Here is a 26,341-nt window from a genome sequence, read left to right as displayed (position 1 = left end):
TCCACAGATTACATTTGTTGATTTATCATTCATCTTCCAACTGGACCACCTGTGTTCTCTTTGCTGGGGTGCGGAGTTTGGGGTGCAAGGACAGACTAGCTGGGGAAATGGTGGCGAGGAGGCATGATGGCAAGGAAAGAGCCCTGATTCACATTCTGGAGAGAGCAGCAGTGTCGTGGTTGGAAGGGGTTAGGGAGGCAGGTGGGAGGGCTGGCTAGTCCCCCGTGTTAGTGACCCGCTGAGACAAGGTGACCCGCTGAGACAAGGTGGACGGGAGCAGAGAGAAGAATCAGGCAGCTATCAGACACATTCCTGATACAGAACAGCCTGAACTAGCTGACAGGCTGGAGCAGGAGGCCCCTCAGCTGTCTCAAGTATAGCTTTCCGTTCCATGCAGCTGTGGATTATTCCCCAACCCGGGTTGTTGGCAGCCCATCTGTTATACTCTAGGAAATGTAAAGTTAGGTCGAATGTAATAGCACACCTGTTTTCTTTCTTTCTTTCTTTTTTTTTTTTTTTTTAAAGATTTTATTTATTTGAAAGTCAGAGTTACACAGAGAGAGGAGAGGCAGAGAGAGAGAGGTCTTCCATCTGCTGGTTCATTCCCCAATTGGCCACAATGGCTGGAGCTGTGCCTATCCAAAGCCAGGAGCCAGGGTCTTCTGGGTCTCCCATGCAGGTGCAGGGGCCCAAGGACTTAAACCATCTTCTACTGCTTTCCCAGGCCATAGCAGAGAGCTGGATTGGAAGTGGAGCAGCCGGGACTTGAACCGGTGCCCATATGGGATGCCAGCACTGCAGGTGGCAGCTTTACCTGCTGTGCCACAGCGCCGGCCCCCTGTTTTATTTCTTGATCACACATTGTTTAGAAATCTGTTGATTGAATTAACCAAATGTTTGTATTCCTTGTTATTGAAATCTGATCTTTATCTGAAAATAGGGAATAGCAAATTTTCCACTCATGGGAAAACTATCCTGTCTAATATCCCAGCCAGTTTCCCCTTCAAATCCTGAAAGTTACCTAAATAACAGTTCACTGAAGATTTACATATACTAACATGCTTTTAGCGCTCTCACTGCCTGTTAGTCAATGCAGTGACCTAGTCAGTGGGTGCATCTGTGCTCAGTAGACACCGACACTGCTTACTGACAGATAACATCATGTATCCTTCTGCCCTGATGGGGCGTGTGGCATGCGAGTCCTGATGTGATGTGTCACTTACTAAAGCCACATCCAAACTGGACCAAGTCATCAGTGCCTCTGGGGGCCAGACAGAGGATCCCTCTGAGACTATGAAAGGTTACACCCCAGGACAGGTGCCAGGCCCATAGCATGAGGACTGTGAATGAGCACAGGTGAGTGTCATTGGCCCTGCTGGCCAAAGAGCTGAGCACTCCATCTTCTTGCCAGTATGTGCACCAATTTAACTGTATCAGCCAATTTAACTGTTAATTATAGCACATTTTCAACTAGGGCAAAGGATTTTGGGTAAACATCTTTGCTTGTCGCTGAAACCAGTTTTCTGGGAGAAATACAGCCATGTAGGGATACACACAATTATTTCGTGGGCTTGTCCTTGGCTGTACATTTCACTTAACTGCACCTGGGAGGAATGCAATATTCTAGAGGATAACAGAGCTTTCTGGATAAGGAGAGAGTAGATGTGTTCATGCTTGGGAACTAAATTCTCGATATAACAAACACAGACGTGAGTGCAGGCCCTCACAGCACAGGACAATGTGCTACAAAGTGAGGTCCCAGGCTCCCCTCTCCCTCCCAGAGCAGGACAGCTGTTTCCCCAGGAAGTATTAAGGAGAAGGTAGATTTTCAACAGTACCTGTTTGTAATCCCACAGTAAGACATGGGTGATCGTGCATTATAAATTCACATTGATGTGATGTGCACTTGAGATAATCCAAGAGGATCCTGGAGTTTGGAAACAGCACATCAAAAAAGGTGCTTGCACCAGTAACTTAGAGGCGTGGTGACCCCGTGGGCAAGCGAGCAGTCCACGTGATCAGGCCCCTGGCGGACACCTAGGACAGGTTTTGGGGTTCAATTATTTCTTAAAGCAAAGCACCACTCTGGAAGGTCTCATTTGCAACTTTTGTGGTTCTCAGTGTTGATAATTCATATAAAAATGCTTTTGGGAGGGGCTTCTAAAGCTGTTTATCTGGTGGGACAACTTCCCATGAGCCTCCTCCCTCCTCTGTCCTCCTCTCCCCCATCCCCTACCAGGCCTTCCTGGGCCTCGGAATCTCCTGGCGGCTTCCCACGCACACTTTTGGCTGCGTTCTCCCTGGGGGCCTGTGTGGTGTTGTATTTTGTCATCTAACTTCTCTCAATCTGCTTATTGTTAAAGAAATGCTACAAAGCAGCTCGCCCTCTTCTTTTTCCCTCCCCAGGGTAAATACGTACGATTGTGGAGAGAAAATCTCAAACTGGTTGTCGAGGTTCTTTGGCCGTCCATGTCATCTAATCAAACAAAGTTCAAGCTTCCAGCGGAATGCAAAGAAGAAACACGGACAAGGTATTAGGTGTGGTGCGGGTTCCTGGAGGACAGGACCTTGGGTTTTCCTGGCACACGTTGAGAACTGCCCACGGAGTGGCTTTCCAGGGCTGCTTGCTCACAGGCAGAAAGCAGGGGTGGTCAGCCTTTGGTGGAAAGCTGCGGGGGGTCCTCAGGTGGATGGGACCAGTGGGCTCCATGGGCCCCTCCTGGGGGTCAAGGAGAGTGGAGCTCAAGTGGTGCATGTTAGAAGCACACATAATGGGGCCGGCGCCACAGCTCAATAGGCGCCGCCGCTACACCACAGCGCCGGTCCCCCCCCCCCCCCCCCACAATGGCATCTTAACTGATGCATCAACCCTCCTCCAAAACCCTTTTACTAATAGCATGGATAAAGTTAGCCATGGCTACCCCAGCAAATGAAGCCTAGTGATAGGTGGCCAGCAGTTCTGAAAGGACTTGAGATTTTCTTTGAAAAGTTTTTCCCCCTTTCAGAAGTTTTAAAACTTCCACTTACCTCTGAAATCAATATTTCATATTTGCCCAAGGACCAACAGCTCTACCTGATTGGATTCAGATCTTCCTGGGCCTACTGCTCTCGTTCATGCCCCTCTGCCTTGTTTTGCCTTGAGGAAGGATACACCTGCTCCTCCCCTCTGCCCCCCTACCCCAACCTCTCCTTAAGTGTTGCTTGCAAGTCTTCATTGCTTCCACTGCAGAATTTTATTGTGATTCTGTCCAGATGATTCACTTTTATTTAAAATGCTATTTATTTTAATCTGCTTGAAAGTTAAAGTGATTGAGAGAAGAGAAAGAGAGAAATTAATATTTTCTGTCTGTTGGTTCACTCCCCAAATGCCTGCAACAGCCAGGTCTGGGCCACACTGAAGCCAGGAGCTGGCATTCCATCCAGCTCTCCCACATGGGCTGCAGGGACCCATGTACCTGAGTCATCATCTGCTGCTTCCCAGGTGCATTCCAGGAAGTGCATCGGAAGTACAGAGCAGCTGGAACTCCAATGAGGAGCTCTAATATGGACTGTGGGTGTCCCAGTCAGGGTCTTAATACCATGTGCCACAGTGCTTGACTTTAGATTATGTTAAATGGAATATTCTATAGACTGTGGGTGTCCCACTCAGGGTCTTGACCCCATGTGCCACAGTGCTTGACTTTAGATTATGTTAAGTGGAATATTCTAGGAATTCATTTTCCTTTCTGCTTTTGAGAGGTCTGAGCCATGTGTAGGGCATTTTTGTTTTTGTCAGGGCACCACCTTTTTCTCTTGTAGAAACAGAATCTACCTTTGAAAATGCAAGTCCAGGGGCTGGCGCTGTGGCGTAGTGGGTAGAGCCGCCACCTGCAGTGCTGGCATCCCATATGGGCGCCAGTTCGAGTCCCAGCTGCTCCACTTCCAATCCAGCTCTCTGCTATGGTGTGAGAAAGCAGTAGAAGATGGCTCAAGTCCTTGGGCCCCTGAACCCACATGGGAGACCCGGAAGAAGCTCCTGGCTCCTGGCTTCGGATTGCCTCAGCTCCGGTTGTTGTGGCCAATTGGGGAGTGAACCAGCAGATGGAAGACCTCTCTCTCTCTCCCTCTCTCTTTCTCTCTCTGCCTCTTGTTCTCTCTCTGTGTAACTCTGACTTTCAAATAAATAAATAAATCTTTAAAAAAATAGAAGTCCAGGAAAACAGATTTATTTGCATTCCAAGAAAGCAACCCTTCTTCTCAATGCTCCATTATTTTCAGATCAATTTCCTGCCGCAACAGCCACCCTTTCTCTGGTGAATGAGGCACAGTACCTGCTGGTAAACCGCTCAAGTGTGTGGGAACTTCAGCAACAGCTAAGCACGAGGTAAGATCCCTTAGCTGAGGCCTGGCAGACAAGTATAACCTCTGCGGGCTGGTACTGGCAGATAAAGCCATCCCATGTGGCTGCTGCACTTCTGATCCAGCTCTCTAGTGCACTTGGGAAAGCAGCGGAAGACAGCCCAAGTCCTTGGGCCCCTGCACCCACGTGGGAGACTCAGAAGAAGCTCCTGGCTCCTGGCTTTGGCCTGACTCAGCCCTGGCTGTTGTGGCCATTTGGGAAGTGAACCAGTGAATGGAAGATCTCACTCTCTGTCTCTCCTCCTTTCTTTCTATAACCCTGCCTTCCAAGTAAATAAACAAATCTTAAAAAAAAATGTAGCCTCTGGAGCTGGGCCTGGCCCCTACCTGGGGAAGAAAGACTTGAGAGTCACGGAGTCCATCTGAGTCCAGGACGCCAGAGGCCCTTTCGGTCGGTTCCCACTGGTCTCCCTGACAGGTCTCTGTTACTTCCCAGTGATCCTTCTTAACAGCCTCAAGATCCTTAGAGGAGAATCCCAGCTCTCATTTTTAATCATTCCATTTTTTAGAAGACTTATTTATTTTATTTGAAAGGCAGAGTCAGAGAGAGAGAGAGAGAGAGAGAGAGAGAGATCTTCCATCTGCTGGTTCATTCCCCAAGTAGCTGCAACAGCCAGGGCTGGGCCAGGCTGAAGTCAGGGGCCCAGAACTCCATCTGGGTCTCCCCCACTAAGTAGCAGGGTCCCAAACACTCAGACCATTCTCAGCGGCTTTCCCAGGCACATCAGCAGGGAGCTGGATCAGAAGTGTGCATCTGGGCCTGGAACCAGCGCTCCTATGGGATGCTGGTGTCAGAGGTGGTGACTTAACCCACGGGCCACAACCCACTGTGTCACAACACCAGCCCCTAATCATTCCATTTCTTAATGCTTGTTTTAAGTGAATTACCATCAACTTGACCCAATTTCTTGGCCAGCTCTCCCACTGTCCTCTGTCCCCAGGAGGCTTGCCCTACTTGACACAATTCTTTTAAGGGCTGAAAAAAGAGAGGTTATAAAAGCCTTTGAAGTTGTACTTGCACATATGCGATGTTTAATTTATAGGCTCCACCAGCAAAGCAGCCAGCACCCCTGCCTGCTGTCTCCTGCCCAGTGTTCACCCAAGGGCCCAGGCAGTGCTAGGAAGTCAGCTCTTGGAGGCCTTGGTTGGGCCAACCCCTTCATTGTTCTTCAGGGGAGACTGGACTCCCAAGGTAGTCAGGCAGTGAGGGGAAATCAGCCGGCTGTCAGGCCAGAGCCAGGCCAGGCAGGTTCCTCATTCCTGGCACACAGTCCAGAGAGGAGTGTGCACACACCTTGTGCACCGTGAGCCGAGCATCCTGTGAGTCTTGTGGGCCATGTGACCATGTGCCTGCACGTGCACATTCAACACACACAAATATAGTTTGATGGTGTGACCAAGGGCCCCTCCTGACTGCCTCAAGATGGGCTGTTTGCCGTAATTCCTGTTTATAGCATCAACTTGAAATAAAAATAGATAAAGACAAATCTCTAAGCAAAAGGTTTCTTTAGGAACAGTACACAAGAATTGCAATTTCTACCGCGAAGACCAGAGTAGCCTCTGGGTGTGTCTACAGAACAAAGGACAGTGTTAGGGTTTTTTGAGGGGAAGGAAGAGGTTAGGAAAGTTCTTGTGAAAGAAAGGTCATTGCCAATATCAGTGCCTAAGATGAGCTGGTGAGTTCTGATTGGCACATGTCAGTGGTTGCTAGGTAGGACTTGTAATCTTGGAGTTAGGTTTAGGCCTTTTTGGATTGTGTTTGTAAGATAATTTTTGAAACAGGTGTGTGTAACCTGAGTGTTGTTCTCCATAGCCTTTTAACTCCATTGCAGTTGGGTGTGACATGACTGATTCCATTTTGTATAATCAACTTCTTTATTTTTTAAATATTTCATTTATTTATTTGAGAGGTAGAGTTAGTGAGAGGGAGAGACAGAGAGAAAAGTCTTCCTTCTGCTGGTTCACTTCCCAAATGGCTACAATGGTTAGAGCTGGGCCAATCCAAAGCCAGGAGCTCCCCTGCAGGTGCAGGGGCCTAAGCACTTGGGCCATCCTCTACTGCTTTCCCAGGCCATAGCACAGAGCTGGATTGGAAGAGGAGCAGCTGGGACTAGAACCGGTGCCCATATGGGATGCAGGTGCTGCGGGCGGAGGATTAGCCTACTGTGCCACAGCACTGGCCCCAGTCAACTTTCATAATAGTCATTGGCACAAACATACCAAATTCTAGTGGGCCAGCTCCCCTTCCTTGGGAGCCAGAGCGTGATTGCAGTGCATGGTCCCTGGGTGATGATTGAGTTTTTCATTTTTTTAAAATTTTTTTAAAAAATTTATTTATTTATTTGAGAGGCAGAGTTACAGACAGAGGGAGAGACAGAGAGAAAGGTCTTCCATCTGCTGATTCACTCCCCAAATGGCTGCAACGGCCAGAGCTGAGGCAATCCGAAGCCAGGAGCCAGGAGCTTCTTCCAGGTCTCCCACGTGGGCGCAGGCGCCCAAGCACTTGAGCCATCTTCTACTGCTTTCCCAGGCCATAGCAGAGAGCTGGATCAGAAGTGGAGCAGCCGGGACTTGAACCAGTGCCCATATGGGATGCCAGCACTGCAGGTGGAGGCTTAACCTACTATGGCACAGTGCCGGCCATGTTAAATGAGTTCTGATGAGACACTGGGTGACCCTCCTCCTTGGGTGCCTACAGCCCGACAGAGAGTAGGTCTACAGTTGTCAGGAGGTCCCTGGTATGAAAAGGTGGGAGGAGGGACAGGCTTGCTGCAATCTGGGTTCCTACCAGGGGCCATGTTTTCCACCAGCTGGTTTAGAGCAGGGCTTATGTGTGGGGCAGGCAGCCAAAGGTAAGGGAAACAGGGCCCAAGACTAACACCCAGGGCTGGGCCAGGTCAAAGTCAGGACCTAGGAACTCCACATGGATCTTCAACATGGATGACGGGGCCCAAGGACTTGGGCCATCTTCCACTGCCTTCCCAGGTGCTTTGGCAGGGGGCTGGGTGAGAAACAGAGCAGCTGGGACTGGAGCCAGCGCCCTTACATAGGATGCTGATGAGGCAAGCAGCAGTGTAACCTGCTGGGCTACAACGCTGGCCCCGTGTATTTATGATATTTTAACACACAAAGGCAGTGTGCTTTTGAGGTCCTGGGCAGTGTAGCCTGTTGTCAAGTCTTTCACTGCTTGGGGCTGTCCCCTTTCCAGACACGGTATTCCAGAGCGCTGTCCACCTGACTTCCCAAGCCCTTCACCTCTTCAGCTCAGACCTGCCCCATCTCTGCCTGCCTCTCGTGGGCCTCCCGGGAGGTGGGACCAGATCTCAGGCTGTTGAAGGCTGTTTAGTCGGTGGGCGTCTCTCAGCCTTACACTCGTGGCAGACGTTTGCTTCTTGCCATGCAGGCCTCAGGCCGGAGGGAGCTGACGTAGTGAGGCATTGCGGGGCAGGCAGGTTGAATCATCTGGTGTGCCTGGTGAGGCCTGGTGTGCCTCGCTCTGCCACACACGCTGTGGGTTTGTCTTATGCAGCAATGAGAATGGAAGGCAGGAATCATTCCCAATGCAAGACCTCATCTCGCGCTTCCGTGCCAATATCATTATCAGTGGAACAAGGGCTTTTGAAGAAGAGAATTGGGATGGAATCTCAGTTGGCTCCTTGCATTTCCAGGTAAGTCCCGAGAAGTTCGGCTCTCCTTCCTACAGGTCTCCAGTGAACACAGACCTCCATCTCTGAGCTGGAGGTGGCAGGTGGGGAGTCCTCCATGCTCTTGGCTCTTACCTACAAGATCTCAGCATGGTGGTGACCTTGGCATCCTGGGGTACTTCCTGGAATGATCTATCCCTCACTCCCCAGGAGGTGGCCGCAGTCAGTTTCACACAGGGAACAGAGAATGTGCCACCCACAGACCCTCGGGGGCTCAGTGCCATGTCTGGGCCCACCCTCTCATTTCTTGGAGCACTCATGTCTGTGTGAGCAGATCCTGGGGCTTTCTCTGGCAGGCTGCAGCTCGTGGAGGCAGCCTCAGAAACCCGGTGGCCCTCAGTGCCATGGCCGCTCCTGCTTCTCGGCACACTCTGGCTTCTGCCCAGGTACAGCCTGGGGAAGAAGTCCTAGGTGGAGACAAAGCTCGCAGACGACCTCCCTCCTTGGGCGTGGGGCTCTCAAGGTGTGAGATGGAAGAAAAAATTCTGAGGTTAAGATTTGCAGTCTTCCCACTGTTGACAGAAACTCACGAGGTTCGACTCTGTGGACCTCTGTGGGCTCGTCACCCCTTCCCCTCTCTGCTCCAGACCCAATCTTGAAGCAAGCCCACCTTTGTGCTGCAGCTCCGGGGCCCCTGCTGTCTCTCCTGCCTGGCATGTAGCCTTCTTTTGGGTCTCGGCTCCATTGTCATCTCCTCAGAGAGGTTGGCCCCGACACACCCGCAGTCACTCTCTGCACAGTGGCTACTTTTTCCTTATGAGCATAGAAGGATGGGGACCAAGCCTATCTTCTTAGATTTCCCTCAGTTTGCCTCATTCTGTTGCCTCCCTCCCCCTGCGACACACACACTTTTTAAATTTGAGGGGGGAAGGAGGGTGAGAGAGAGAGAGAGAGAGAGCAAGTGAGCGAGCCCCCAACAGGGAAGCCAGGAGCTGGGAACTTAGTCCAGGTCTCCCACGTAGGTGGCAGGGACACAGCTGCTCCGGATAGCATCGCTGCTTCCCAGGGTGTGCATTAACAGGAATCCTGAGCGGAGCCAGGACTTGAACCCAGGCACTCCTGTATGGGCTGCAGACATCCCCTAGTGGGGTCCTAACTGCTGTGCTGTCCCTGCTCGCTCTCTTCATCCTTCTAGTGTCTGTGTTGCTGTTTGACTCATTTTCAAATGACCATATATGCTAGTAAACACGTTTTTTAAAATGTCAATTGCTGAGAGTAACAGAAAGAAAAAAAGCTTAGAAATGACGCTGCTTTACAAAAATTGCCTTCTTTGTGTTGGTGTTTGAAAAGAGTGTCTGGAAAATGTCCCGCCTTCTCCTGTTTGATTAGCTGTTTTAAAGGAACCTTTTGCCAAAGTGACAAGGTTTTTATTTAGTGGCAGCTGGAGCCTGGTCCCGGGCTTGCGGGTGCTGCTGGATCCTGGCAGCCGTTTGGCAGGTGCGGGGCCCAGGGGACCAGCGCTGCTGCAGGCAGAGAGGGTAAGAGGGTTCTGTAAACTCAGAGCCACACTGGGTCCCGCCCCATCTCAGGGGTTCTCACATATGAGTGAAAGGTGTCACTTTTGAGCATGACAGAGTGGTACACCTGGGCTGGGCAGAAATAGCATCTGGAATCATCATCAAATCCAGCTAAGGGGGCCGGCGCTGTGACACAGTGGGTAAATCTGCCACCGAGATGCTGGCATCCTATATGGGTGCTGGTTCAAGTCCCAGATGCTCTGTTTCTGATCCAATTCTCTGCTGTGGCCTGGAAAAGCAGTAGAAGAAGGCCCAGGTGCCTGGGCCCCTGCACCTGTGTGGGAGATCCGGAAGAAGCTCCTGGCTTCAGATTGGCTCAGCTCTGGTGGTTGTAGCCACTTGGGGAATGAACCAGCGGATGGAAGACCTCTTTCTCTCTGTAGCTTTTCTCCTTTCTCTGTAATTCTGTCTTTCAAATAAACAAACAAATAAATCTTAAAAAATAATCCAGCTAAGGAGCTGGATGAGAAAGTGAAGCCTGCAGGGGTCCGGGGTCCCGAGTCCTGGGTCAGCCGAGTGTCCCAGGAAGGGTCACGGGTCAGCTGAGTGTCTCAGGCAAGAAACAGGCAGGGCTCCTTTCTAGCCCATTTCAGCTGCTTATGTGGCCTGGGCATGTTTTCTTTTAATTGTCTTTATTTTCATTTTATTTGAAATGGAGAGAGAGAGAGAGAGACAGATAGACAGACATCTTCTGTCTTCTGGTTCACTCCCCAAATGCCTGCCACAGCCAGAACTAGGCCAGGCTGAAGCCAGGATCCTGGAACTCTGTGCAGGTCTCCAACTTGAGTTCAGGGGCTCAGTGCTGGGGCTGTCACCTGCTGCCTGCCAGGGTGGGCATCAGCAGGAAGCTGGGTCAGAAGCAGAGTTGCTGAGACTTGGACCAGACACTGCCTAGGGGATGTGAGCTTCCCCAGTGGCGTCCTAACCACTGCAGCACACGCCTGCCCCTGCCTTGGAAGCTTGACCGTGAACCACAGGAGGTTCTGTTTCCTCTGGCTTAATGCCCACCAGCCAGAGTGCACTTAATAGGTACAGGCCAAGACATATCCAGCTTAGGTATGTGTAACTTCAGTACACTATTTCTATTTGCCCACGTGTGAGCAGAGAAGAAAATGATTAAAAGAAAACCAAGTATCTTTGCACCTTTTACGTGTGCATTGAAAACATCTTGTCACTACTGGACTATATGCTTTAGTTTTTTAAAAATCATTTATGTATTTAATTTATTTGAAAGGTAGAGAGACAGACAGAGATCTTCCATTTGCTGGTTCACTCACTGTCCAAATCCTCACAATAGCCAAGGCTGGGCCAGGCTGGAGCCAGGAGCCAGGAGCCAGGGGTCAGGAACACAATCCGGATCTCCCACATGCCCAGAGACCCAGGTACTTGAGCCATAACCTGCTCATTAGCAGGAAGCAGGAGTTGGGAGCAGAGCTGGAGCTGGAACCCAGGCACCCTGATACGAGATGTGAGTGTCCCAAGTGTCGTCTTACCTGCTACGCCAAACATCTGCTCAACATGCTTTCATTTTTATGTTTACATTTGTGGGGGATCCTCTCACTACAAAAGAAGTAAAAGCTCTGGGGCCAGCGCTGTGGCATAATAGGTAAAGCCCGCTACCTGCAGTACCAGCATCCCATATGGGCACTGGTTCAAGTCCTGGCTGCTCTGCTTCCGATCCAGCTCTCTGCTAATGCACCTGGGAAAGCAGTAGAAGATGGTCCTAGTGCTTGGGCCCCTGCACCCTTGTGAGAGATCTGGAAGAAGCTCCTGGCTCCTGGCTTCAGCCTGGCCCAGCCCTCACCATTGCAGCCATTTGGGGAGTGAACCAGCAGTTGAAGACCTCTCTCTCTCTCTCTCTGCCTCTGCCTCTCTGTAACTCTGCATTTCAAATAAATAAATACATCTTAAAATAAATAACTAAATAAAAGCTCATGGCAGACCATCCAGTACAGAAGTTCTGCAGTATGGTGAGCCCTGTTTTAAGAAGCTGTATCTTTTTTTTTTTTTTTATGTGTGTGTGTGTTTAAGTGTTTACATCTGGATATATATACACACACATTACACACATATATAAAGTACCTGTGTAACCTCTTTTCTGCTCATCTCAATCATAAAAGTAAACACTTCCCCATTTTACATGCAGAGCTTTATGGATGAACTCTGGTGCTGCCAAGCTGTGCCTCCTCACACGTACCTGCTTCTCTGCTGTAGGGTTAAGGCGTTACTCAGCTGTCCCTGTATGATAAGATGAAGGCAAATCCTGTGTGACTGTCTCCGTACTTCCGGTTCCTTCCCTGGGTGAATCTCCCAGAAGTCACACCACTGGGTGCAAGGACGTGGCCCACGGAGGGTCTCTCTGGTGCCTTCTGCACAGTGGCAGTTTCCCGCCCCACAGTGTGCCCTTCTGGTTGGTTCTTTGCTTCCTCGGACTCTGCAAAACCACGGAGAGTCTCCGCTCCTCCTTGCCTTCTCTGCTGAGCCCTGAAGCAGTAGCCATTTGTCGAGCTGACCGCTCCATGGGGACGGCCCGGCGGTGGGGGCCTGGTGACAAGGGGCCACTTTCTGGCTCTGGGTGGTGAGGGCGCGGGCCGCGTCTGCCTATCTCCCCCTGGACAACCGAGCGGCAGCGCTGTCTTTTCCCTCCGCTTTGTTCTCCAGGTAGTGGGGCCGTGTCACAGGTGCCAGATGATCTGCATCGACCAGAAAACTGGGCAGCGAAACCAGGACGTTTTCCAAAAACTTTCTGAGAGTCGCAAGAGACAGGTAAGCGTGATGGCCGAGCCCCACGCCCGGCGTTGCGGTCTGGTACGCTACCGACACCAGAACCCAGAACCGGGCTGATGGCGGCGCCGAGACCTTCTCCCAAGCGGGGACTGCGCTGCCCGTTCCCAGGCTGCAGAGCCAGCGCTAAGGCTCTGCCTTTGTCTGTGTCCTCTCTGTTTCTCCCATTCCTTCCAGTTCCTTGTTCTTTGTTTGGTTTTGTTTTATTACATGTATTTTTTATGCTCTCAAATATTGTTGAAGAGATGTGAGTACAAAAAAAATGAGTAAAGTAATTCTTGTTCTCTTGACAGCTATTTTCTTTACCAAAATTCTCATGCAGAGTATTTTACTGCAAGGGCCAGTCAGTGTCATTATCCTGAGCCTGTGAGCCCATCTTCTTGAGAGTAATTGTTACCACAATCTGAACTTCTTCTTCTTTTTTTTTTTTTTTTTTTTTTTTTAAGATTTATTTATTTGACAGGGTTACAGAGAGAGGTGGACACACACACACACACACACACACACACAGAGCGAGGTCTTCCATCCGCTGGTCCACTCCCCAGATGCTCACTATGGCTGGAGCTGAGCCAACCCAAAAGGAGCCAGGAGCTTCTTCAAAGTCTCCCACGCAGTGCAGGGGCCCAAAGACTTGGGCCATCCTCCACTGCTTTCCCAAGCACATTAGCAGGGAGCTGGATTGGAAGTAGAGCAGCCGGGACTCGAACCAGCACCCATATGGGATGCCAGTGCCACAGGCTGGGGCTTTAACATGCTGTACCAAGCGCCGGCCCCTTGAACTTCTAACACACTGATTCTTTAGTAAGACTTATTTTTAGGCTCATACTTTCTGTTAGGATTTCTTCCTTGTGAAGAATTCCAGGAAGACAAAAGTAAGTAGTAAGGCAGCATAGAACACTACTTGAACATTCACAGAAATAATGCAAGCATTCAGCCTATTCTCAATAATATTTGGCAGGTTAATTCATGCTAGAATGTTCTGTACTGTTTCTAGGGTTTCTTTAATGCAGAGCTTTGTTTCACAATATTTCACTTACATATATCTCCTTGCAGATATGGGAGAGATGTGAAATTTGGGGTGTTGCCTTTGAGTGTTGTATCAACATGACTGCCCACTTGTAGGGACCTTGAACCTACTCCATGGAGGTTGCCTGGGGGAGAGTTGTGTGGGCAGGAATACTGTGGTGAACGGAAGTAGTGTTTCTCAGTCACCGTGATCCCCATGCACCAATCTCTTATTTTGAAAATTTGAAACAATTTTATTTTCATTACTTTTATGTTGGAAATACTTTTAGGTGGAAAAGTTGCAAAGTGAGTACAGAGAGTTTCCATGTACTCTTCACCCACAAGTACACAAATCTGAAGGAATTAACTTGGCCCCAGCCCCAAAGCCTGGGTCCTAGAACCGAAAGGTGTCTAACAGACGTCGTTGTCAGCACCAAAGGACCGGGGACCATATCAGGTCCTCCCAGGGGACTTAATGGCTCCTCACACCCAAGGCAACCCTTGGACAAACCATGAGAGTTCTTCATTTTGGACCTTCCGTCATCTTTCTTGTGGAGAACTTGGAGAACTTAACCTGCATCACTCATTCGCAAGGAAAAATGCAGAATTTGGCCTTTATCTTCCTTGCAAGGTTTTGTATCAGAGAACAGAGCGGAAATGGGCAGTGGTCAGAGGCTGAGAGAAGAGAGAAGATCCGGCAGCAGACAGCACAGGGCATGTGGGAAAGAGATAGAAAGTGCGTGGTCAGCAAGGAGGAGGCGTGGGCTGACTGCAGGGCCAGGACGCTTGGAGTGAGAATCTTCGGGCTCTGATCGTATGCTCCCCGTGTCCCACTACATCCTCCTGTGTAAGACATAGCATGTATCACGGCCCAGTACATGCCTTGGGAGAGCTCTGGCGTAGGCACAGTGCTGTTTGTAACATTATCTTCACTGTTGCTACTGCTGCTTTGTTCCCAGGTGAACTTCGGCGTGTACCTGATGCACACCTCTCCGGATTCCTCTTCTCCGTGCTTCCTGTCTGTGGGATCTCAGGTGCTCCCCGTGCTGAAAGAGAACGTGCAACACCACGATTTGCCTGCTTCCGAGAAACCTCAGGATGTTAGCTCCTAATTTTCCACCCAGCACTCATTAAAGTTTCTCTGTTATGATCTCTGGTGCTGCTAAGACCCACAGCTTGGTTCAGCAGAGCTAGGAGTGCTCTCTCCTACTGACCCTCCCCTCCCCAACTTCTTACTCTGCACATTTGCACTCAGGAGAGCAGTTCTGAGGGACTGAATAGTGCACCCACACCCAGCCAGGCGCCCCTATGCGTTTGAACTGAGATTGGTTGGAATCAGAGGAAACTTTTCATGAAGTCCACTGGGAATATTTAACTTACTCTGGATCCCTACTTGGCCATTTTCTTAGAAATGATCTGTGGTCTCTCTGCTCTGTACTGTGGAAGGGAGGAGTCCGTGCCCAGTTGTCTCCCAGCTATGAAAAGCTGACCCTCTCCTCCCTATACATGGTGGGGGTGAGTTTGTGCTCAGGGCCAGAGGACTTGTGGCCCCATTGCTGGATGGATTTAGACTCAGATACTCGTATTCAGGACAAGACACAAGCCAACAACCCCCTTCCATCCTGTCCTTGGGCCCCAGCCTCGTCCCCCCTGACTTATCGCTCCAAGGATTGTTCACAAGCTTGGAAGTTACATTCAAGGGTGGTGGTGCTTAGCAAGCAGGCATCCTCCCTTCCCCAGGCCTGTGGCGTGGTATTGGTCCATCCTCCCCCAGAACTCCAAGTCCCAAGCAATAGAGGAACTTTGGAGCACAGGGATTCCATCTGTACCACCTCTGACCGGTGCCCCTGGAGCCTGCAGCTGAGTATGCCCAGTGATGGGAAGCTCACTGTCTGTTGAAGTTACTCATCCCCTTGAGTTTTTAGAATGCTCCTCCCTGTTCAGAGCTTGTGTCTGCCTCTCTGTAACTTCCAGCCATGAACCTTGCACCTGGGGCAGTGCCAAGCGAGCATGTCCACTCCACACCGCCTCTGCTGGTGTTCCCCTGAAACTAGGTGTCTGCCTGTGAGCCCTGGTCCCTTCAGCTCCTTCCACCTGAACCGTCAAAGGTGTTCAGTCACTTCTCTTCCCCAGGCTTCTGCCTACCACTGCCCACAGTGCTTCCTAAACCCAGTGCCATCAGTGCTTCCTAAACCCAGTGCCATCAGCCTCTCTACTGCTCATTTGTTTAGCGCACCAGGCTCAGGCTTCCCTGCTTCGTCATTAGGAGCTGGTGGGATTCAAAGTCAGGTTTGTTTCACTATCTCATTAGTAGGATATTGTCTCCAGCACCATGTTGGATTTGAGATACGAGGCTGACCTCGTCTTGAAGGTTGTGGAGGTGAACTTTTGTTTGTACCCTTTTTTGGCATGCAGAAGTAAGTGTAAGAAGCACAGCCCTGGCTGGCACTGTGGCTCACTTGGTTAATCCTCTGCCTGCGGCACCGGCATCCCATATGGGAGCCAGGTTCTAGTCCCAGTTGCTTCTCTCCCAGTCCAGGTCTCTGCTGTAGCCTGGGAAGGCAGTGGAGGATGGCCCAAGTGCTTGGGCCCCTGCAGCCACATGGGAGACCAGGAGGAAGCACCTGGCTCCTGGCTTTGGATTGGCACAGCACTGGCCGTAGCAGCCATTTGGGGGATGAACTAACGGAAGGAAGACCTTTCTCTGTCTCTCTCTCTCACTGTCTAACTCTACCTGTCAAAAAAAAAAAATTAGAAGCACAGCCCTGATGCAGTGATTTGGTTTCGAGAGGCAGAGTGGCAGGGGCTGAGGGCATCTCCCTTCAACTGACTCACTCTTCAAATGGCTGCAGTGGCAAGGAGCTGGGAACTCAATTTCCGTCTCTCACATGGATGGCAGGGACCCAACTACTTGAGTCATCCCCTGGTGCCTCTCAGAGCGTGCATTGGCAGGAAGCTAGAATTGGAAGCAGAGCTGGAGCTTGAACCATATATTCTAAAGTAGAAGTGGGAATCTGAAGTGCTACATCACATGTCTGTCCCTCAGTGGTTCTTGAGAGCCGGGAAAGAGGAAGCAAATGAGATTTAGTGCATGCCTTCTTATTTTGAACTGTTCATTAAAAAGTCAACCTCTTCCAAGACCAGCTCTGCTTGCAGCGTGCAGGTGGGGCTGTGCTCATCAGTGTTGGTGGAGAACAGTGCCCTGCATTGGCAGATTTGTCCACTTGCCCAGGCCAGTTTCCCACGGCAGGAAGCTATTCCCAAATGGCATTGCTGCAGCGTTTTCCAAAGACTGGTGAAAAAGGAAGTCCATCAGATACGAAGAAGCCAAAAAGAGAACTTTTTCTGCAAAGATGACATTGCCTACATCACCAACATATTTTCAGGTACAAAGGACAGCTAGAGCGTTTTGTTTTGGTCCATATTCAGTGACCTTTTGCAGTAGATACTTTTGTAACTGAGTTCAGACACTTTAATGAAAAGTCTGCCTTTTAGATCACTGGTAATTATTATCTACTTAAAATTATGTATTTCAAATCAATCTGTCTCCACTAGACTATAAGTTCCATGAGGCCAGGACTTGTGCCTATTTGATTCAACAGTATTTCCCCAGTGTTGGTGATAATAGGTGTTCGATACAAATAGCTGGCTGACTGGCTTTCTTTAAAGCTGGCCCTAGTTTTGTCTTCATTCATTCATTGAATTTATTTTACCTATTAAAAAATTAATTTAAAATTTAGGTTCTACTTTTAATATTTATTTTTTAAAGATTTATTTATTTATTTGAAAGTCAGAGTTACACAGAGAGAGGAGAGGCAGAGAGAGAGAGAGAGAGAGAGAGAGAGATCTTTCATTGGCTGCAATGGCCGGAGCTGAGCTGATCTGAAGTCAGGAGCCAGGAGCTTCTTCCAGGTCTCCCACATGGGTGCAAGGGCCCATGGACTTGGGCCATCTTCTACTGCCTTCCCAGGCTATAGCAGAGAGCTGGATAGGAAGTGGAGCAGCTGGGTCTCAAACCGGTGCCCATATAGGATGCCAGCACTTCAGGCCAGGGCATTAACCTGCTGTGCCACAGCGCTGGCCCCTACTTTTAATATTTCTTGCATGAGGTTTAAACTAAAGATTTTTATATATCGTTTTTTAACCACATACAGTGTTTCATAATTTGCAGTTTCCATGAGTTTCTTTTTTAGATTTATTTAATTGAAAGGCAGAGTTACAGAGAGGGAGAGACAGAGAGAGATCTTCCATCCACTAGTTACTCCCTAAATGGCTGCAATGGTCTGGGCAGGGCTAGGCTGAAGCCAGGAGCCCAGAATTCCATCTTGGTCTCCCATGTGGGTACAGAGACCCAAGCACTTGGGCCATCCTCTGCTGCTTTCCTGGGTACATTAGCAGTGACCTGGATTGAAAGCAGAGCAGCCAGGACTCAAACCAATGCTCCAATATGGGGTGCTGGCATTGCAGGCGGCAGCTTAACCCACAGTGCCACAGTGCCACAGTGCCAGCCCTAGAGGCTCATTTTAGGATGGTGTCTTCCTTTAGATCTAGCTTGGGTTTTCCTGTTGAGGACTGCAGACATGTGGCCAGGACTGCTACAAAACTTGTAGGTTCCAGTTAAAAAGGCTGAAGCCAGGAGCTAGGAGCTCCATCCGGGTCTCCCACGTGGGTGCAGGGGCCCAAGGACTTGGCCCATGTTTTGTTGCTTTCCCAGGTGCATTAGCAGGGAACTGTATCAGAAGTGAAGCAGCTCAGACATGAACCAGCGCACATATGTGATGCCGGTGTTGCAGGGGATGGCTTTATCCACTGTACCTCAACACTGGCTCCATATTTTGTTATCCTCTGTGCAGTGGTTTAACCTTCAGAGTTCACGGGCATTTTATGATTCTGCAACAGAGGCTTCGAGAGGTCAAAGGAGCCGGAGAAGATCAGAGAACTTGAATATGGCAAGGATGGTGAGAGCCAAGGTCTGTCTCCTCACCACTCTGGCCGCAGCTGAGGGGCACTTCACGTCACTTAATACTCTAACAAATTCCTAAGCAATCTCCTATTGTGTGCGCCTTGAGAGAGGAGGAAGCCGAGGCGAGGCGCAGAGCAGGTGAGCACGCGCCCAGGGCTCTGAGCCGCCAGGTGGTGTGGCTGTCGTGTGAACGAACGCTCTGCTCACCTCCCCCAAGGAGGGCCCCTGCTTTCATGGAAGGAATGACTCTGCTTTTGAGTCATGCAAACACACGTTAAACGTAAGCATCGGTCAGTGATTTGCTCAGAGCCTTCCACTGCCCTGGGTAGCAACTGTGAGAGGAGGAGAAGCCACAGTGCTACGTCCCGTGAGCAGATGTTCTCAGCAGATGAGCTCAAGGCCCCGAGTATGGGGACATCCAGGAGAGACGAGGTCAGCACTGGGCAGGGGAAGGAGAGGCACAGAGAGATGGCCAGGGCAGTGCCACCTCCAGGTGACAGGGCACTGTCCAAGCTAAAGCTGCCATGTCCACTTCTTCCCCCCACTGTCTCTGGCCCCCAAGATTTTTGGTGAGGGAAGAGACAGAAAGGGCTGTTTTGGGAGCCCGGCCCAAGCTTTCGGCGTCGGGAAGCGAAGTCAGGCCCTGGAAGGCTGTGAGTGGCACTGGCTCATGACAGTGACTTGCCCTGGTCAGAAGATGCCTCTATACCCTGGGGAGGAGGTGAGTAGCACAGGTGGCCACAGGGATCCAGTGCATGCTGAGACCCACTGCTGGCGCTGGTGGTTGCTGGCGTCCGCGGCAGGTCCTGGGGCTGGTGGCAGCTGCTGACACTGTCACTGGGCAGGAAGTGTTCCAAGCACCCGGGATCTCCGAGAGCCGCCAAAGTTCTCCTTTCTGCAGGAGAGTTTTAGTGCAGTTAAAGCAGGAGAAAAGCGGGGATCTGCCTGGCAGACGCCTGCAGTCTGCCTCCTCCCAGAGCTGAGCACGTTAACCCCTGCCCATCGCACCTTGCAGGCGTTCAAATCCTGGCGAGCACCCTCCACATGGCAAGGCACTGAATGCCTCTAGATCTCATCTGCAAAACGAGGGAAACCACAGCACTTAGCTCATTAAATTGAGGATCGGGCGAGGCCTTTGGGATTTAGCACAGTAGCCAGTTATGCTGGAGTGAGCCACGTCCACCATCTGGTGGCAGCACTAGGTAAGTGCAAATTTTGTGGAACTTGGTCAGTCCATCCCCCACACAGAAGGGTGGTGAGTCTCACGCTTCCTGTGTGGTGTGGACCAGATCTGAGCATGGCTTCTCACATTTTTAGAAAATTCTTTTTATTTATCTGAGAGGCCGAGAGCGAGAGCGAGAGCGAGAGCGAGCTAGCTCCCATCCACAGATTCACTCCCCAAATTGCCACAGTGGCCCCCCCCCCCCCCCCCCCCGCCAGGGGAACAGAAGCCAGAGGTTGGAATTGGAGTCAGGAACCTACCCCAGGCACTCCCATGTGGGATGCTGGGCGTCCTAACTGCTAGGCTAAATGTCTGCACCCTTTAAAATGATTTGTTTATGTATTTATTTGAGAGGGAGGGAGAGAGAGAAGATTAAATGTTTCCCATCAAATCTAGGATCATTTTCTTTTTTTTAAAAAAAGCATTTTATTTTACATGTATGAAAGGTAAGTTCTTTTTTTTGTAAATATTTATTTTATTTATTTGAAAGACAGAGTTACAGAGAGAGGTAGAGACAGAGAGAGAGGTCTTCCATCCGCTGGTTCACTCCCCAGATGGCAGCAATGGCTAGAGCTGTGCTGATCCGAAGCCAGGAGCCAGGAGCTTCTTCCGGGTCTCCCACGTGGGTGCAGGAGCCCAAGGACTTGGGCCTTCTTCTACTGCTTTCCCAGGCCACAGCAGAGAGCTGGACTGGAAGAGGAGTAGCCGGGACTAGAACCGGCACCCATATGGGATGCCGGCGCTTCAGGCCAGGGCTTTAACCTGCTGCACCACAGCACTGGCCCCTAGGATCCTTTTCATTGCTGGTGTTGGGATCCTTTAAAAGTTAGTTGTTAAATTACTTCTTGATCAGATTACTTTTCAACCTACTTTGCGTCAGCCATTCTTTTTGGTCTGTTATTTCTCCTAGGACACTTTTTAGAAAAGATTTATTTATTTATTTGAAAGGCATATATATATATATATAGAGAGAGAGAGAGAGAGAGAGAATGAGAGAGTGTGCGAATGAAATCTTCCACTCCCCAAATGTCCACAATGGACATAGCTGGGCCAGTCCGAAGCCTGGAGCCAGGAACAACTTCTGGGTCTCTCACATGGGTGCAGGGGTCCAAGGACTTGGACCACCTTCCACTGCTTTCCCAGGCCATTAGCAGGGAGCTGGATCGGAAATGGGGCAGCTAGGATGCAAACTGGCTTATATGGGATGCTGGTGTGGCAGGTGGTGGCTTTACCTGCTATGCCATAGCACTGGTCCCTCCTTGTCAATGATGCTGTTTTAAGTTGGTTATTCTGTCAGGTAGATTCTCTCTCTCTCCTCCTTTCCCCTATATATGACTGGACACACACACACACACACACATCTCTACAGACAGAGGGTTTTAATATACCTAGGCGCTACCGAGAACAACATCTGACTCCTTGGCACTCTGCATGGAACACGTTGGCATGGGAGAGTTGGCCCAGTCCCTAGGGGCCAGCTGTCGCTCCCCCTCTTCGTGGGGGAACGACACTAAACCCTGCCTAGGCTTCATATCCGAGTCACGGCACCATTATGTCGCTCCCCCTCTTCGTGGAGGAGCAACACTGAACCCTGCGCTGTTCTTTCTGTCTGCTCGGCCCTCCCCGGGTTTGCTGCTGGTTCTTCCCGGGTTGGCTACTATCCCTTCCACCTCCGTGGAAGGGCAGTTCCCCCTGGCCACATTCCCCACTTCCGCAGGGGAGCGGCACACCGCCGGCCGGCTTTCTTGGGGGCTGCACGGGTTCCCTTAGATGTTCCCCATAGATGTTCCTGGTGCATGCCGTCTCTCTCCTCCTTTATAGTCCTCCTCCGCCAATCCCAACTCGGCTGCCCACACGTCGAGTACGCTGCTCTCCAATCAGGAGCAAGTCCTGCAGTTAATTGGTTGAACTGGAGGCAGCTGTGCGGAAGCTGTTTACTTCTCTCCCAGCGCCATATTGTGGGAGAGCAGATGCATAGAATAAGTCTTAATTCCAGTAACTCAGTCTAGTCCGGCTGCTCCCCACAGCCAGCCACAGCTTAACCCTTTCTCTTCCAACCCCTGAGCCATGAGCCCCAGAGTCGTAGACACAAGAGCCTGGACATCGAATTCTGCCTGTACTCTCCCCTGCGCATGGCCACCACTGAACACTTCCTCAGGCTTGGGGGTGCAGTGGGAGCCGCCCTTAAAAGGATGGTCTGACAGAGACACACGTAGGTCCTAGAAACGTGTTATTTGGGCAGGGGATTCTGGGGCTCCTGGTGCCTGCAGAGCAGTGTAGGGAGGGCAGCTTGGGCTCCAGGCGGGCAGGGAGGTCAGGCCCTATGCATAGCTTCTTGTCCTGCAGGGAGGAGGGCAGGAGCAGGGCCAGAGTGAGGTGCCCAGGGCAGGGGCCCCTCTCGTTCTGGGCTAAGGGCACAACTGCTGAGGACTTTTCTGGAGGGAGGAAACTGCCCTGAGAGAGGACCTACAGGAACTCAAGACACAAGCCATTCGCCCACTGGTTTGGTCTACACGCCACTAGGAAACACGTTCTGCATACCCTACAGCACCAAGGGACTTTCTGTGTGAACAGTCATCCAAGGACCGTGTCACCTGAGGAAAAACAGAATAGAAAGAAGAAACTTGAAGAACACAGAAACAGCGTGGTGGGAAGAAGAAAAATATGAAGAAAATAGAGCCAATAATAATAGGGAAATTATGGAAACAAGAGAAAGGTATTTTGAAAAGAAAGTTTGAAGAACAAAAAAGAGTACTTAAAAGTTAAAAACATAAACACTTCAATAAACAATTCAGTAGGTGGGATGGCACTATGGTGTAGAAGGTTAAGCCTCTGCCTGCAGTGCCAGCATGCCATATGGGCACTGGTTTGAGTCCTGGCTGCTCTTTTTCCAGTCCAGCTCCCTGCTGGTACACCTGGGATGGCAGCAGACGATGGCCCAGGTACTTGGGCCCCTGCACCCGTCCTGGGAGACACACAGCAGTTACCTGATCATAGCAATCCTGAGCTCCAGACAGACACATGTTGTCGGTTCCTTCTACACCAGAAGGGAGCAGGTTCTGCTTCCTGGATGGTTCCCAAGCCCACCACCCTCCACGGCCCTCAGCTCTCTGCTCTGAAAGAACTTTCCTTTACCAAGAGAAAGGGCTCCATGTTTGCAGCTGAGTAGTTTCTTCACCTGCTTCTCATACCCATTGCAGGTTGGAGTTCCAGAGGTTTCTTTTTATTCTGAACTATCTTAGTCCCCAGTAATACAATCTGGCAGTGCTCTCCTAAGTGCAAATGTCTTAAAACCTTTGTGAATTTTTAAATAAATCATATTAGGGTTTTTTTCCGTGTGTCAAACACTGTATCCATAATTCGTTTTCCTGGGCCCTGTTATGTACTTCCACCCTTAAGGTTTTGAGAAGCTCTTTAGTCCAATCAGAGGACTTACTAGGCATTGCCTTGAATCTCTTCATCATCTAAACAAATGGCCTTACAATCATAGTTCTGCGTTACTCGTTACCAAGGCTTTTTCTTGCTTTGAAGATCCTTTGCCGGTTGCACAGACAGGATAGAAGAAATTGTTTTATTTTGTAGTCAGTGAGTCGTAGACGCTCTCTACTTCCTCTAAATTCATCAGGCAAATGTATTTCCTGGTAATGTTAATATGAATCACCTAACGGATACTTCCAGCCTCCTGTGTATCGATCTTCTCACCCAAATCCCCAAGATCACTAGACACCTTCCCCATCTTGCAAATTACCGTCGGCAACAGCCTTGCCAATGGCTTCATTGCTACATAACGCAAACTTTCTCAGCCTTCAGTAACACTTTTCTTATCACTTTTCCTGGGCTGAACCTTGCTTCTTCACGTGATAGCCTCTGGCCAGCATTCCAAGAGGGTGAGGTCTCTAAGGCCTGGTTTCAGAAGTCACACACCTTCACCTCCGCCATATTCTACTGCTCAGCTCAAGTCACAAAGCCATTGCAGGTGGGGGAAATAGACTCCACCTAGTTTTTTGAAGAGAGATGAAGGAGGAGGAGGAGGAAGAAGAGGAACACCCCCCACCCCCGCTGGGTCACTTCCCAGATGCCTGCAACGGAGCTGGGGACTCAGTCCTGGTCTCCAAGTGGCTTGTAGGGAACGAAGCACTTGAGCCAGCACTGCTTCCTCGGAAGAGTCTGCGTTAGCAGGAAGCTGGAATCAGGAGTGGAGTCGGGCTTGGACCCACGCACTTCAATACCGGATGCAGGCATCCCAGTCAGCAGCTCCCTTTGCTACATGCTTGCCCTGACTCCACCTTTGAATGGCAGAGGTAGCAAAGTTAGAGCAGAACAGTGGAGTACAAGGGATGGGCGGATTGTTGTAGCCTTTTTGGCCAACAAGACTACCACACCAAGGCAAGTATGAGGTCATTGAATGAAGATACTTTGAAAAATAAAATTTCTCCAAACTTAACTCTTTCCCAGGAAATTGCTAGGGTGTATACTTAGAAAAAATGAGAGTGCATGGCTGGCGGCGTGGCTCACTAGGCTAATCCTCTGCCTGTGGCACCGGCACACCAGGTTCTAGTCCCGGTCGGGGCGCAGGATTCTGTCCCGGTTGCCCCTCTTCCAGGCCAGCTCTCTGTTATGTCCTAGGAGTGCAGTGGAGGATGGCCCAAGTCCTTGGGCCCTGCACCCGCGTGGGAGACCAGGAGAAGCACCTGGCTCCTGGCTTCTGATCAGCGTGGTGCGCTGGCCACAGCGCACTGGCAACAGGGGGCCATTGGAGGGTGAACCAACAGCAAAAAGGAAGACCTTTCTCTCTGTCTCTCTCACTGTCCCCTCTGCCTGTCAAAAAAAAAAAAATGAGAATGCAAATCAACAAAGAAGACGGGTGATCTAGGAACAGGGACTCCCACATGAGAGAAAAATCAAGGAAGTTTCCAGGGGCACAGGGTTGAGAGCCATATGCCTAATATGAGCAGGAGAATGGCAAACTCCTGGAGACAGGTATCCAAGAAGGAGAGTCTTGGGAAAAATGTGCAACTAACATTATTGAGAGAGGGTTTTTTTTTTTTTTTTCAGGGCTGTTGATGGATATGAGAAGATTTAACAAGCTATTCAAGAAAAAATAGTCAAAAAAAATTGAAGCAGAACTTCAGGAAAAACAAAAAATTGTATAGGAAAGATCATGTAATCATGTCTACCATTTCACATAATCATAATTTTAAAAAATATTTATTTATTTTTATTTGAAAGTCACAGTTACATGGGGGGGGGGAGAGTCTTCCATCTGATGGTTCACTCCCCAATTGGCCACTACGGCGGGAGATATGCCGATCCGAAGCCAGGAGCCAGGAGCTTCCTCCAGGCCTCCCATGCGGGTGCAGGGTCCCAAGGATTTGGGCCATCCTCTACTGCTCTTCCAGGCCATAGCAGAGAGCTGGATTGGAAGAGGAGCAGCCGGGACTAGGACCAGCGTGCGTATGGGATGACAACACTTCAGGCCAGGGTATTAATCCATTGCACCACAGCGCCGGCCCCACATAATCATAATTTTTGAACTCACTAAGAAATCATATTGGGAGGATGGAGAAAGGGAAGTGTGGCCTTGACCCATGAGGTCTACACTGCTGGGATGGTGGTACAACAGTCAAGAAGCACCGGGGACAAGTTTCAGTGAACATGTCTGCTTTATTAGTGACCAAGCACACCTTTAAAAGGGCAGGCAGAGGGGGCGTAGCTAATTCAGGGCAACACTAATTCTATATGATGGAGCCGGTATTGGCGCTGCTATGCTTCTCCAATCAGCTTGAAGGTCACGTAACTAGGGTAGCTTTCCAGGTGGGCCTGGAAAGCAGTTTACCTGATTGGTGGGGGGGTGGGGGAAATGTGCCTGGGGCTCCCGGCACCTGCAAGCAGTCAGGTTGTGGGGTCCTTCCCGAGAGGCCTGGTGTGCCATGCCCCCTCAACCTCCTGCATGGGCAGGGCAGGCGGACTCCCCGCCAGGTACAGGATCACTCACAGGGAAGTAGACTATGAAGAAGTCAGACTTCTCAGGCAGCATCATGGAAAGTCAGTTTATTACCTCAGAGGGACAGACTAAGATGCAGTAATGCATTTGCATTATTTGGAAATGAGTACCTCTGGGAGTGTTTGTGTGGGGGCAGAGGTTGTAGGACAAGGGGCTTTTTTTTTTTTTTTTTGACAGGCAGAGTTAGACACAGAGAGAGATAGAGAGAAAGGTCTTCCTTCCGTTGGCTCACTCCCCAAATGGCTGCAATGGCTGGAGCTGCGCCAATCCGAAGCCAGGAGTCAGGTGCTTCTTCCTGGTCTCCCACAAAGGTGCAGGGGCCCAAGCACTTGGGCTATCTCCTACTGCTTTCCCAGGCCACAGCACAGAGCTGGATTGGAAGAGGAGCACCCGGGACTAGTCCGGTGCCCATATAGGGTGCCGGCGCTGCAGGCAGAGGATTAACCTAGTGCGCCATGGCGCCAGCCCCAGTATTTTAAGTTTTAAGATTAAAATTGAGTGAGACAAATTCCAATGCTAAAAGTTTTATAATTTAGTTGGGTAGGTATATTGGTAAATACCTATTCACAACACAACATGAAGAGTGCTACTTTAGGGGCACGTGTAAAGTTGTTTGAGACCATAAAGGAAATAGAGGCAAACCTTGTTAGGGCTGGAGTTGGCAAAGGCTGATCTTAGAAATGAGTGTGGCTTAGAATGCTTGTGCCCCAAACTGGAGTGCTCAGGTTCAATTCCTGGTTCTGG

General features: G+C 50.2%; 1 protein-coding gene across 1 annotated transcript in view; it reads left to right on the top strand.

Moving 5' to 3' along the window:
• MOCOS (molybdenum cofactor sulfurase) overlaps nucleotides 1-14,558 on the top strand; it is a 50,074-nt gene extending 35,516 nt beyond the window's left edge. The window contains exons 12-16 of the mRNA XM_008261215.5: nucleotides 2,407-2,531; nucleotides 4,258-4,363; nucleotides 7,928-8,066; nucleotides 12,281-12,385; nucleotides 14,368-14,558. Coding sequence (XP_008259437.3) covers nucleotides 2,407-2,531; nucleotides 4,258-4,363; nucleotides 7,928-8,066; nucleotides 12,281-12,385; nucleotides 14,368-14,520 — 628 coding nt within the window. The 3' untranslated portion in view covers nucleotides 14,521-14,558. The remainder of the gene's footprint in view (nucleotides 1-2,406; nucleotides 2,532-4,257; nucleotides 4,364-7,927; nucleotides 8,067-12,280; nucleotides 12,386-14,367) is intronic.
• Nucleotides 14,559-26,341: the final 11,783 nt, after the last annotated feature.

This window comes from Oryctolagus cuniculus, chromosome 10 (assembly GCF_051225735.1).
Source record: "Oryctolagus cuniculus isolate XC-2025 breed Fujian yellow rabbit chromosome 10, ASM5122573v1, whole genome shotgun sequence".
NCBI classification, from domain to species: domain Eukaryota; kingdom Metazoa; phylum Chordata; class Mammalia; order Lagomorpha; family Leporidae; genus Oryctolagus; species Oryctolagus cuniculus.
Note: the sequence above shows the minus strand (reverse complement) of the source record. Positions and strands in the feature narration are given on the sequence as shown.